The 14,488-nt window shown below is 41.1% G+C and overlaps 1 protein-coding gene across 1 annotated transcript; it reads right to left on the reverse strand.

Moving 5' to 3' along the window:
* Positions 1–2,470: 2,470 nt before the first annotated feature.
* Positions 2,471–13,815, reverse strand: vapal (VAMP (vesicle-associated membrane protein)-associated protein A, like). Its single transcript, XM_034613935.1, has 6 exons — positions 13,621–13,815; positions 7,056–7,208; positions 6,184–6,287; positions 5,039–5,119; positions 3,685–3,864; positions 2,471–2,984 (listed from the first exon to the last, which is right to left on the reverse strand). The coding sequence occupies exons 1-6, from the start codon at positions 13,676–13,678 to the stop codon at positions 2,823–2,825; spliced, it is 738 nt and encodes a 245-aa protein (XP_034469826.1). The 5' UTR covers positions 13,679–13,815; the 3' UTR covers positions 2,471–2,822.
* Positions 13,816–14,488: the final 673 nt, after the last annotated feature.

Consider the following 14,488-nt stretch of genomic DNA (forward strand, 5'->3'; position numbering starts at 1 on the left):
TATCCCTCAAAGAATAGATGAGAATGTTTCCCACAGGTTATTGTTGGAGAAGCTGAAATCTGCCTGTTGCGATTATTAATCTCAAAAACAATAAAATAAAAAGAAAATTGGATTAAATATATTGGGGAAATAAAACAGGAGAAGACAGAAACCAGGTGGGCTTAGAGCCTCAAGAGTCAAAGTAATATAAGTAAATACATGAAAATAAATCCACTTTTGAAGTGCAGCGCCTGAGGGGAGGCTGATGAAGGTTGATGAAGAGGGATTGAGGATTGTTTTTATGCTCAGCGGTGGAACATGACATTAAAAAGCTCTAATGAAAATCTGAATCCCAAAAAATTTGTTCTTACATTTATCTACTGCAGTCATGAGGATTTACCCTAAAATGACAAAACCTAATGAAAAATAGTTTGTCAAATCCTTACACATGCAAACTCTTCGCAGTTTAGCTGCATATGACGAATTATATCCAGAATACCTTCGCGTCTGTGATGAGTTTGCATTCGCCAACATCTCCTAATTATTTTTTCATGTTCAAGAATGTGTTCTAATTATAACCGTTCTGTTTAGTCGCTTGTATTCGCCTGACACCACCACCATCATCATATAATCAGTAAACCATGATGTAATTCTCACTCCGCTGCCCAGTAGGAAAAACTATCCAGGTCTTTTCCCACGCTACCCAGTTCTCCAGTCGTCACTTTGAATCACATTACTTCGGGCTTTAATAAAATGATTGTAGGTTTCGCTTTAGGTTAAAGTCTAACATCTTGTTAAAAGGTTCTGTACTTTAACCATCAGGCTGAAATGAGTTGAGTTCGGGGCCAAATGACCGGAGCAGAGTTTCTCCTCCACAACCTCCAGAATATACCAGAAACAGTCCAATGTTACTGTGGAGGATCGACCTGAAGAGAACAGAGCAACAGCTTCTATTTGGTGCAACATCAAATCAGTCAAATGTAGAATTGCCTTTTCTTTTAAATAGAATCAATCACACCTTGATTCATCTTGTCTGTGAAAAAGTAATGTGATTAAAAAAACAACCTCTGAAACAGAATGAACTTTGTGTGACAGTTTTGAATTTTACTTGAGTTATGGATCAGCACAAGAACTCGTAGTCGTTTGCTTTTTCATTTTCGGTTCAGTTTATTTGTTTTTTGCTTAAGTTTGAAAAAAGAATGAACTTCAAGCTCATTATAAAGCAGGTGTGAGCGCGATTCATATCGACTTTAGGCAACTTTTAGCTGAAAGTCTCAAACTATAATACTTGTAAAATCTCAAATGCATTTAAAAACATTTGATGAGCTCAGATAAACTGCTTTCAAACATGCACTGGACATTTTCCTGAAATTATCTGGAATCTCTGAGTGAGTCCCTGTGAGAATAAAGCAGGAAAATGTCCAGAAAATTCACCACGAGCGAGTTGGCGCGTTGTTGACGTTCCTAACACCTGATGGACAAAAAATGAAAGACTACAAATATCTCAGGATGAAAAAAGAGGAGCCATATAAGTGGAAGACAAAGACATCTACTTGGAAAGACAATGAGAGTCGAGAGGCTTTGGCGATCAGGGCGGATTTTTAAACAATCTCCAGCTGCTTTCTTCACATGTTGGAACACTCCAGAAAACGCCTGGACATTCTCTGGAGTTCATTTCTAAAAACTGCTATATGGGAAGAAAATAAATGATGGACCAGATATTTTGGAGGTCGCACTGATGCAGGAGTTTGGCACAAAGTCGCACTTCGTTCCTTTCCAAATCAAATGATGAATATTTGAGGCGTATTGAAGAGAGACACAGGAAAAGACTGCTATCAAAACCACATTTTTTCATTTTTATTTCTTCAATGCTTAATACCATGGTACAGGATTTTAAGAATGGAGACCTTATTTCAGTCAATATTTGCCTTAGAAGGAATATATGCTTTGTATAATAATAATAATATTAATAATATAAAGTCTGCATCGGTGCTGTGAGGAAAAGGAAAGGACAGAGATGTATTAGAAGGAGGCACCTATATCCCCAGCTGGACCTGAACATTCCAAGACAAGAAGTAGAAATTACAAACTCAACAAATTTACTTCGGAGGCAATCCAGCAACAGGTAGCAAGGTCATTGTGATGGAAGTTCTTTCCTTTTTTTTGTTTAAAAGGATTTAAAACAACATTTACAAGACACCTAACATTCCATTCAATTCCTATTAAAAACAGACAGAGAGAGAGAGAGAGAGAGAGAGAGAGAGAGAGAGAGAGAGAGAGAGAGAGAGAGAGAGAGAGAGAGAGAGAGAGAGAGAGAGAGAGAGAGAGAGAGAGAGAGAGAGAGAGAGAGAGAGAGAGAGAGAGAGAGAGAGAGAGAGAGAGAGAGAGAGAGAGAGAGAGAGAGAGAGAGAGAGAGAGAGAGAGAGAGAGAGAGAGAGAGAGAGAGAGAGATGAAAAAAAAAAATCTAATCTTTTGACTGCCTCTTTCTGGCCCATGGTTCACTCTAGGTGCATCTTCCACGTTGACAGTATACATCTTTCATTGTCCCGCCACATTTACCTGTATAATCCAGCCATAAAAAAACAAAAAAAACAGAAAACAAAAAAAAGGGGGGGAGCAATCACTTTTTGTCGCCTCTTTTCTTTTTCTCAACTCTCTGTGTGTACTAACCGTGTGAGATTGTAAAAAGGCGACGCCTTCGGATGATGCTGTACAGATGTGTTCACTGTAGGCCACACTACCAATGATATGGCAAAGTCAACAGAAAGACTTCTTTGTTTTTCCAGGCCTGTTTTGATTCCGGAGCCGGGGTGGGTGATACGGCTGGCATGCATCCCCCAGTCTACAAGATGAACTTCCCTAAGAAGAATCCGATGAAGATGGCTGCTATGACGACGAGGAGGGAGGGCAGGGAGGCGGTGGTGGCTTCTCGGCCGAGGAGGCTAGTTGAGTTTGTTGTCATGTGGTCTGAGCGGGGAGCCGTTCTCATTCTAATACCATCGTCCTGTAAAATAAAAAGACACAATGTGAAGAGAGGGTTTTACAGCTTGAGGGCATCAACTCCACAGAGGAGGTTATGATTTACTTGTTAGCAGGTTCACACACAAACTAATAAATCGATTACCAAAGTTTGAGGGATGATCTGATCACAAAAGAGACAGTTACGCAGGTGTAAATGTGCCCAAGATGCACTGAGGCTGCACCGAGATCCAAATCTCACCTAATAAATCGTGTGCATTGGCTTTATCTTGACATCTAAGCTTGCCAGTCACTCTCACTACACATATCTTACTCTTTGATTTTATAAAACATGCCAACTTTGGCCTGTGAGACACTTAGAGGCACGATATGATATAGGATCAATTGATTGATTAATTGATTCAACAGACTTCCTACTCCAGTCATTTCCATTCATTTCCAGTTTTAAAAAAATGAATCCCACTGCATCTGTGATCCGTCAGAAATACATTTTCCCTGTCCTCTGTAGAACTCAAAGGTTAAGAGCTATATTTAGCCAGTGATGTCACAACCCAGAGCGAAGTTAATGAAAACAGCAACCTCTCCACAGGGGGGCTCTGAACAGAAGCTCATGCTAAACCCCAAAAACTGTTAGTGACAACTGGTTTTAGCTTCATCCTTTAAAAAAATGCATAAGAATGAACAACATTTCATCATATTAAGTATTATTTTTCAACAAGTCTGACCTTTAGTTGCCGGTTCTCCTCAACCAGCTTGTTCATGTCAGATTGGAGCCTCTTGCACTTCTCCTGCACTTTCTTCATCTCTGGATCGTCCTGTGGGGCAGCAGCTGGCACCGAGGCCGCTGTTGGATCGGCCTTCACAGAGTTCATCACCGGGGCCGCTTTGGTCGCCTCCACGTCATTCTGCCAGACAGGGAGAGAAGCACTGAAGTCAAATCCAGCGTGCCCTGAGCTAAGTAGGGAGGTTAGCCTCTAGACAGGGTTGCCCGAGCCAAAGAAAGGCAGCGTTGTCCCGAGGCCCAGAAGCTGCGATCAAAGAGACCAGGGAGGAAACGCGTCCCTCCAGAGGTCCTGTTTGATGTGGCTTTGTTTTGTGGGGCAGACAACGTGACGTCAGAGGGAAACGGGGCCTTTGTGATGAAAATACAACTAGTGCATTGTAAATGAAGGCTGACAATCAATGCAGGGACAGGATATGGTGTTAGGTTCCCTTGGGCCAAAATCTAAGGCAATCATTTATATTCTGTATAATCTTATTGATTTTAGGACTAAATAAACTAAACAGGAGCTACAGCAAACATGTTGGATCATTAATAAAAGGGACCATCAAGACAAAATACTTTCATACTTGATTTTGACGGATATGTTTTACTGTTGATTCATTTGAAAGAAAAGTGAACGACACAAAACAGTAGATCTGTAGAAATGGGTCAATTAAACCATTTTGATAAGTGATTAATTGTTAAAGTCAGTTTTCAAACAAACAGATTTGATGCATTATAAATAAGTGCAGATTTTCATCATAAAGTCGATTATAAACTTTATTTATTTGATATTTTTAGCAATATATATATTTTATGTCACTGTCAACTCTTTGAGCTGAAAACATCTTGACTGTCAGTTACCACCTCTGACACACATGACGATCCAAACAGCAAAGAGTTTCACAACGGTTTTCTTCAGAATCGGCTTGTAAATACGAACTTTTCAATGTTGGCAAATCATGGATTGACAAGTATTTCAGCTGAGGCTCAAGAGGGAAACAGATGATAATCTATCGAAAAGAGCGAGTACGCCAAGAAACACACGTGCAGAAGAAAAACACATGGAGGTATGGTTTCTATATTCTTTCACATGAGACGTGATTGGCCAGCTTTTCCACTGGGACAGCACTTTCTGCTAATTTCCCATTATAGCAGGGGAGTTTTTCCCCAAAGTTTTGGCTTCTATGGGAAGCTTCGCTACTCTGGCAATTTTCAAACTTCGGTATTCAACGCAGGTCCACGGACAGATTGAAGGGTTGTGATTAAAGTCATGTGAAAATAAGCCGTTTTTCATTTTCAGCAGCACCTCTTACCACTTTATCATTTTCAGAAGGCAGCTCGAAGACACATCTCAGCTTGGAATCCATGAGATCATCAGGTTTTGCATCTTTCCACTGGAGGAGATGAAAAATGGGCATGTTATTCATCAACTCAAACTGCTAGCAGCTGGAATCTAGCCACACACACACACACACACACACACACACACACACACACACACACACACACACACACACACACACACACACACACACACACACACACACACACACACACACACACACACACACACACACACACACACACACACACACACACACACACACACACACGAGTTCAACCTACTCCATGGTATTCGCATTCAATGCAGCCCTGACTCTATAAGAATTACATTTACATAAAACATGCACAGCTTCATTTAAAAACACTTAAAACCTCAGATGTTTTTTCCTGCACAAGGAAAGCCACAAACTGTCTAAAGTAAACATTTTTCATCCCACTGGTTTTAGGTTGCATGTTCGAAATGCAGATGTAAATTTCCACCAAGTCAGTTCCTAAACTCAGACATTTTAGTGATTTTATACAAACAATGAAAAATGTACAGATTTACTCTGTGATGCAGTAAAGGGAGTAATGTGTGTCACCAGGGAGAAGTGCAACTGTTTATCTGATAATTTCGTGACCTTGCTGCTTTTCAGTTCTCTTATTGGTTCCAGTCAGACCTTTGTTCTTCTTCACTTCCTCATTCAAGGCAAGCCAGTTCATGAACAAGACTCCATGGTATGTTACATGTTTTATTGACTGACTGAGCCTCTGCTGTCCTCTGCTGGACAACTGGAGAAAGTCATCTCAATTGGTTTGACGTTTTACCAGAACAGGTTTCGTTTAGTAACTCAACACAATGACAGTACACTGCCCAAAGTCCATGACTAAGTTCTATTATCTATTATAAATGGATAAGGGTCACATGGCTGTTCAGACTGAGGTCGCATTTCAAATAATCTGATCTGTATCTGATTTAGAGCTAAATATGAAAGTGGATTCCATGTGATTTGTGCTGTTCACCATCATTAAACAATCAGATCTGGGTCACATGGGGCTGAGTGAATGTAGTCAAAGACTAACATTTTAAACATAATCTTTCAATCAAAGTTAATAAAAAAATTAAATCACTTACCAAAGCATCCATGTCAGAAACATTTGGTGGGGCAAAAATTGTCTGCACCATGAATTTGTGTTTACTTTTCTCGTTGGGGTCATAGTCAAACGGCTGCAGCATGACTGGGAAAGGAAGATGAAAAGATGAGTTTAAACTTTTGAGCAAAGGCATCTCTGCAGTAGTAGAAACAAAAGCTTCACTAAACAGTAAGAACGACGAGCCACATAAATCTAGACTCACCAATGGAACAATACTGGTGGAATTAATGAAGCGCATGTATTGCATACGTTCTTACTTATTAAAAACAATAAGTAGAGAGTAGAGTTTAGATACACAAGCAAACAGACAATTATATCTTTATTATATTATTCAAATAAGTGATAGATGTTCACACAGTCATTTTGTGTCTCACTTTATTTTTCAAGTTGATGTATTTTATAACATGCAAAAAACAATATACTATCCCATTATATAATCAGCCATCAGCTGCCCTGCTCTTGAAGTACGTGCACCTCGTAGCTTACATAAACTCAAGCTGCTGCACGCATTTTACTTCAGTAACACGAAACGCTGGGACAGAATATTCCCACAACGCAACTAACATAATAAGAATCTATCACGCACCAAAAACCAAGTTACAGTAGCCAGATTGAGGCTAATATGACTTTGAAAAGCAGAAAGAAACCTAATTTCCCAGCAGCTGCATTTAAATGCCAAACAATCAAATTACCACAGTTAATCAGAGTAAGGTAATTAAGGTGTTAAGCTCGAGTGCTTTACAGGCTGCACGGTCACTATTCCGGTTTTCATGCGGAGGAATATTCAGATGGTGGATTTTTTTTGGGATTCACGTAAATAAAATGTCCACATCCTTCTTTCTCCTAACTCACCCGAGATGTTGACAGTTGCTCCAGGATCGATGACGCCACTGTTTGGTCGTACACAGTACCTGCGCGGTGCCGTTGTCTTCACTTTGAAACACACTCTTTTGTCAGAGGGGTTCTTCAGTTTGAGGTTGGTGGTAACTACATCTGTGAAAGGACCTGATGGACAGAAACACAAAAAAAGTGTATTGTTACTTATAGCGAACTCTACTATAGGTTCACCAAAAACAAGTAGAATTACTGCCTTACGGTTATAAGCGCTTGTGTTGGGACTCAGCATTTCTGAGGTATCGCTGTGACGAGGCCAGAAACAGGATTTGTGAGGTCCGAGACTTTTGTCCAGCAGAGTTTAATTCATTTGAGTCCAAGGTAATGTTTGTGGAAAATTTTAAGAAATGTACCTCCAGTTGTTACGGAGATATGACATTCACAAATATGGTATGTTGACAGATTGATGAATGGACAACCTGAAACATGATGCCTGTGGTCATGTCTGTTGCCAGTGATGAGCCATCAAATTCTAAAAGCTGTCTTCTCTATGGTTAATTCAATGAAAAGGATATTTTTAACGGAAAATCCTGCACTAGTTTCATCACAACAGGGCTGAGGGTTTCATGCTGCTGCATGAAATTGTAATAACTTTAGGAAATTGGCCAATTTTATTATAAAAGACAATGGAGGCTAAAAATGTTGCAGGTTTTGAGTGAAAGTGCAGAAATAGAGGAAACTCAGTGTTTCAAGTTACATCCCTCGTCTCTGGGAGAAACAGGGGCTGCAGTGTTTTGGTGCCAAAGTTAAAAAAGAACTGAAACCAACTTGATGAATAACACTGTCATGCTGAAACTCAATTTGGCCTACTTAATTAACAGGACTAATTCAATAGTGAAATCCTTGGCTTGAAACTCGATGCCAGGAAACTTTTACTGTAAATATCCTAAGAACAGAACAGATAAAGACACTGGGCAATCACTCATTTTAAACAATTAACAGCAGATTAATCAGTTTTCTAGTATTATGATCTTTGTTATCCAAGACTTTTAAGCTTTTGTCAACTATTGTAAGACAAATCAGATGTAGTTACAGGGCGTATTGTTTAATGAAGTAACTGTCCTCCAACAGTGTCACCTTTTCCAATATTAAAAATGCATCTTAACATATTTTATTAACCATGCTGGAGGGAATTTGCTGTAAATACAAGCCGAAGCACGAGGCATTCGTGAAGACTGGGATCTCCATGTCCACCCTGGCTCCCAGCTCCATGCCTTCCACAGGTCAAACAACATCCAATCGATTAGGTTGTTCTACAGACAGCTAATTTCATAAAGATGTCTCATGTTCATATTGGAAATTACAGTCGTGCACTACCCATGTCAATGTATCAGGAGTTCAATAGTTAGCATTCCATCTTGTGACAGAGCTGGCTTCATATTAGGTCCTTAACCATGGTCAGCAGCGTCCAGCTTCCACATGTCATGTGGAGAACAACTGGAAACCAAATCAGAGATACCCCAAACTCGATCATCACAAATTAGCATGGGAAAAAAAACATGTCCCATGATTCATGGTTAGCTGGTGTCACAGCATGGGTGCTATGGTGAGGTCTGCTGATTTCGCTTGCAACACAAAAGTCCATCAAGCATTTCTGTTAATGTCACAAATTCTACTCCATCGCTCGGGTTTCATGGAAGATTTTGTCTAATCAGCAGTATTTACTAAATGGGCTGTTGCATTAGTATTTCACTTAAATATTACCGAGGCCAAAAATAATTCACAATATTTTATCTTTAACAGTGTTAGCATGTTTGATCCGATCATTGAAAAATGAATTGCTCAAAATGCCGATAGATGATGATCTCAGTGATGGACATGATCATAGATAGTCCAATTTTCCCATTAATGTATTAGATTACCATTATTACTCAGAAATATCATTGAATAAAAACTAATTTTGCATTTGACCCATTAGTTTCACGTCTGCTTACAAAACTCAACCAAAACACACTTGGCTGTTTGTGGTGCTCCACTGATACAGAAACTAAGTGGAGGAGGTCAAACAGAATGCATCAGTTAATTTGTTTGTTTTTTCATGGCTTTACATAAGTTTTGATTTCAACTCTGAGCAAATGGACAGAGAGAGAAAACCGACGAGGTTTGCTCCACACCAAGTTGGAGTGTGAACCCGATAGTTACTGCATCATATAAGTGTAAATGATTTAAGAGGTGCTGGATTGATTTACACAACACTATCATATGTATTATTAACAGTATCAAAATGGATTCTTTGAATATTGTTTATTATCAATTCCAGAATACTGCAACAACCATATTCATCGATTTTAAATATACTTGGAAAAGGAGCTTCATGTTATACTCTGACCATTTCATCTTCAACAACCCCTTTGTGTATTTCAATGTTTTAAATCAAGTACATTTTCATTAAAAACATACAAATTTAGCCAGAAATGATCAAATCTTTTACCTGCCAATCAAAAGGTGCCAGTATTTTAAATGTGTTGAATACATTTCCCATTTAAGCTGATTTGCTAAAAGTTTTACCTCTGCATTTTCATACATAAAAACATTAACTGTCAACGAAATTAAACCACTTTAAAAAATCCTACTTTCTATGCTATGATTTTAAACCTTGCTTGGAACTCTGGACTTCACAAAGCCTACATTCACCCTTCTTTCACAACCACTGCTTATAAAGATAAGAAGCATTGCATGACCAGATTGGAGTAGCTCCACCCAGCTAAAGCAAACGTGTAGAATTATGGTGATGACTGAGGCGTTGTTTTCAATAGTTATGTCACAAAAGCATTCCGAGAAACCTGAAAAACCTCATCACAGGTGCCGAAGAACATCGGATCTTTCCACCCGTGGCCTCTGCTTCCAACACGTTTCATGAAACAAGTGACAGAATAGGATTTTGTTCATGGCCAATACCTGGTTATTGTGAACGTTATCTTGAACGTTGCTTATTCTAGAGCCAGACAGCGATATCGGTTGGTTGATTCTACGATATTGTCTTATCACAGATATGTATATACAGGGGATGTTATGTTGCAGCTGGAGGACTACAGCGGGACAAAGTAGAGTATAGCGAACCATCTCAGTCTAAATAATTAAGATTGTGCTTAGTAAACACATTAAAATCTTGCAACGATGCTGATTCCTAGTAAATCAATGATCACGTGGTTCACTCAATGCAGTATTGACAGTAAAGAAATTACGTTTCACATATTTTCTACAAGTGGGACACTGAGATACAGATAAGGGATTTGATGCAGATCACAAGAACACGGCAGGCATGATAATTATAACCTGTCCAACATCAGAGCTGGTAAACCATGCCTCCTGACTCTGGATATGCCTGAAGCCTTTCTGTTGTCCTGTACCTGCATGTAGGATGAACAGGAAACAGGCACTTCTGGATAATGCACCGCACATACGGAATTATCAAGAGCACCTGTTCTTTAAATTTCTGCTGTAAAACCTGAACTCAAAATGCCTCGACAATGGGGGGGTTCATGATGACTGTCAGCCATCAGCAATGGAAGACAGCATCGTCCATCAGCCTAAGCCTACTGTGAACATCACTAAATCCAAGACTAGAACAGATAAAACACTGGAAAGCAGTTGTGCGCATCCCATATACGCCCACATCCACTGCCCAGCTCTGAGATGCCACCCTTGCTCAGGCAACGCTCTCTCATCTTGTTCCACGTATGCCGAGTTAGGGTCCCCCAGGCCGGTCCGGTTCTAAAAATATCAGCCAAGGAGAGGAGGGCTGCCCCTAAAGCTTGCTGGAGGAATCCCAGCAGGCACTCTAAAACAGACCAGCTCTCAGATACACACAGACCAATTTAGCTCCGTCTCTGTGACAGCGAAGGAGCTGTGGTCATCTTCCTCCTCCTCATATCGCTCTTCAAAGACCAAAGTGGAACCATCTCATTTTCCACTGTGTTCCTTTTCAAACAGCCCGATTCCCATCCATTTCAGTTAAACTCAATTTAGCGGTTTGGTTTAGATTGGACCAATCTCACATCTAATTTCACGCTGGATCAAACCAGGGGTGAACAAGTCGGTGCCAGGGGACAAAAAACAAACTCTTCGAATTACACACAGTACTTAGCTTCAAGCATGAATACATTAGGTTAGACCAGGACTATTGTACTACAGAAATATATTTACCAGCTGCGACAGCTCTGCTGCTATTGAGTGAATGTGTAGTTCTGTGATCATGAAACAAAAAAAAAAAACATGGTCCTGGAGACCGCTACTGTAGTTGGAGCTACTACTGAGGCGGCTTTGACTTTGGCAGGTGTTTCTCAGTCTCTCTGTGCCTGCAGACAGATTTTGTCCCTACAACAGTTACAAAACTTTACAGGTGTTAGAAGATGGATGTGGCCTGACCCATAAGAACAGAGCCCTCATGGAATAATATGGAAACGACTTCAGGCATCTTGGCTGGTGTGTTCCCATTGAAATAGGGTCCTTGGTTTTAAACGGTTTTGCTTTATAATATAAACTTCATTTTAAGACATTAGTATCTGTTTAAGACGGTCATTGGGATCTACTTCCTCATGCCTTCCAGTTTTGTCAACAGGGCAATAGAAAAGAAATTGTTGATCATTTTAAATTACAACTAAAACTTAACAGTATCAACATTATCTTTGTCATAACTTTGCAAGTCAGCCTTGCATCCAATCCAGTACACAACAGGGTAAATGTTTAATCTGATGAGGGGGGGGGAAATGTAAACCGTGTGACCGGCCAGTAATCAAAATAAGTCAATTTTCTTAATAAGATAAAAACAAGCGGGGGGAAGAAAAAAAACATTAATTGAAAACGTTAATGTATCGAAAAACAAACTGAACCACAGCGGCAGACGTCTACATAAGACTTTCAACAACAGACTGAAGACTGGTTCGTGCACCAGTAACCTGTTGTACCTGTCTGAGCTTGATTACATGGTTAAGTTTAAAGTCTTAACATTCTTCTATTGCGTTTAATGCCTATATACAAACACTGTCTGTATCTTGATGCATGAATCTATTCACCACAATCCCTGCACCTAATAACGCAAACCACAGACCCAACAGAGACAGAAGAAAACACTTATCCTGATTGGAAACTGAAACCTGGCCAGTTTAATACAGTCAGGAGAATGTTAACAGGTTTTAAAACATCTCAGCCTTTGACATCAGGGGTAGAGTCTCAACTGTGCAGCGGTGCATTGAGATGTGACTAATCACTTTCAAGGGAATCCACCTCAGCACCAAACCATCTTAATGGCCGAAGTGCACCCCACCCAGAGCCACCCTGTGGATCAGGTATTTGAACCGGTGACCTTTCTAACAATTATGTCCAGTCCAAACCACAACCTTTACCCACTCAGAGCTAATCTTGGAGAAGAATCAACCTCCTAGAAACAGGAAGACAATGAGCAGTGTGACTCTGGGACAGTGGTGCTCTCAGCAACAAGAAGTGTGTCCTATTGGGAACCATGACTCCAGTGGGGACAGATTAACAACCAGGACAAATGCAAGGAATGCAGAGAGGGACTCAGTCTAAACGAATCATGGTTCAACTAGAACAGCAAAAGGTGGTGTCATAATAATTTACCCCCAATTTATCACCCATCATGGTCACTTAGCTTAAACACGAGCAACAGTTGGAATCACATGCATGTCACAAACTCTTCGTGGATTTTCTTACGTGATGAGGTTGTTGGTCTGTGTGACAGTGAGTTACACAATACGACCGTGTGCTGTTGCACAGGAGCTAACCGGGTAGCTTACACATCAACTTTTGCATTAGCAAGCTAAGCTAGCTAACGTGAGCTGGACGTTATCAACCGCCACAGCCACGGCAAATCAGTGGTTTTCAAATGAATGGGTTACACTGGTTTGATGGGAGTGTGGGAAAACAATGGCATCGTCCTCACTGGGAACGACCAGCTGATAGAAGATGGGGAGGGGAACCAGAGTTAGCATAGTGTTGCTTTAAACTGTTGATGTTAACGTGACAATGTAGCTTAGTTAGCTAAGTTTGCAAACCGCGACTGTGTCATTTAGCAGCTTGACATCTCGTAGTGAGTAGAGAGGTGTGTCGGCTCGGACGATCTAATGGTCGCTAGGAAAAAAAAATTAATTTCCTCCTAAATAACGTCCGGGTTATTAGCAGGGAGCCCGGTTCTGCTGATGCTAATGCTAGCAGAGGCGTAGCAGCTCGTGTTTCTGCTAAAGTGACGCGACTAAAAAATAAAACCACGGCGTCCACTTTGAATTCCGCTTCGCAGCCGCGGACGGCCGCCCCGCATCGCCCCGCCGCTTCCCCGGGGGTTGTCACGGGCGGCCGGGCCGGCCAGGGGCGCACGCCACGCCGGTTCATCCACGTCACTACAGTGCGAGGCTCCAGCGGCCCCGTCTCGTCGGTGGCTAACTTTAAAATGGCGGTGAACGCTAGCTCGCTAGCATGCTAGCAGCGCGACTGGCGGTGGTCGTCTCAGTCGGGCAGCACAACCCCCCCCCCCACATCTCCCCCCCACCAGAACCCACGCACCTACCTTTGAATTTGAGGTCGACAGGAGGGTCGAGGACGAGGATCTGGTCCAGCTTTGACATGGTTGAGGCTGCGGGGAGGGGCGCGCTGGGTGTCGGGGAAGAAGCTGACAAGTGGAAGTGTTCGATCCCCGCTGCCACCGCCGAGTCAAACGCTGACTGAGCTCCGCCAGCGAATCACCGTACAAATACTGGGACGCGCGGGTGCACGGCGCCGCCGCCCGCCGCCGCTGCGCGCCCTCGCGGGTCCTGATATGATTATGCTACAGTAAACGAGTTACACTGCGCAGAACAAACACCTTATGAAATGACACGAATCCTGGTGTGACCTCCTCTGATGATCACCCACTTGTTTATTCACAGACCTTTTCACCCAGAACTTGCAGCAATTTGCAGCATTTGTATTAGAATATCATCTCAGTCCTGTAAATTGCAGTTTTAAAACCCTGGTTTCACTACATGTTGCTCTTACTGTCTTAAAAGTTGTTCTTTGGGTAAATGAAGTTTGCACAAACCTTCACAGGAACCACCAACAATGATCTGGTACCTCTGACTATTATATTCCATAATTTCTATACAAACCACTATATAAGGTGTATATAATGTACATACAGTATCAGAATTACTCCGTCAAAAACTGTGAAATATAATTATTGCAGTTTACATCACTCATGCTAATTGAAAAGTTCAATCTTATCAAATTGCTTCCTTTCTTTCTACGTGTCAATAAGTTAACACATGCTTGATCAATTCGTCTTATAGCTCTTGAGGCTGGTTGCAAAAAAACTGACTTAGGTGAAGCAAAATTAAATACTTTTACTTGAAGTAAAGAAAGTAAGAAATAAGAGGTAAATTGCGTATTTGTGGGACTCC

The sequence above is a fragment of the Hippoglossus hippoglossus genome, chromosome 17 (assembly GCF_009819705.1).
Source record: "Hippoglossus hippoglossus isolate fHipHip1 chromosome 17, fHipHip1.pri, whole genome shotgun sequence".
NCBI classification, from domain to species: Eukaryota; Metazoa; Chordata; class Actinopteri; order Pleuronectiformes; family Pleuronectidae; genus Hippoglossus; species Hippoglossus hippoglossus.

Coding starts and splice junctions, on each gene's coding strand:
- vapal (XM_034613935.1), bottom strand. CDS start 13,678: ATGTCAAAGCTGGACCAGATCCTCGTCCTCGACCCTCCTGTCGACCTC. Junction 6,288..7,055: donor AGCAACTGTCAACATCTCGG/GTGAGTTAGGAG, acceptor TTCCTTTCCCAG/TCATGCTGCAGCCGTTTGAC. Junction 2,985..3,684: donor AGGAGAACCGGCAACTAAAG/GTCAGACTTGTT, acceptor TTTATTTTACAG/GACGATGGTATTAGAATGAG.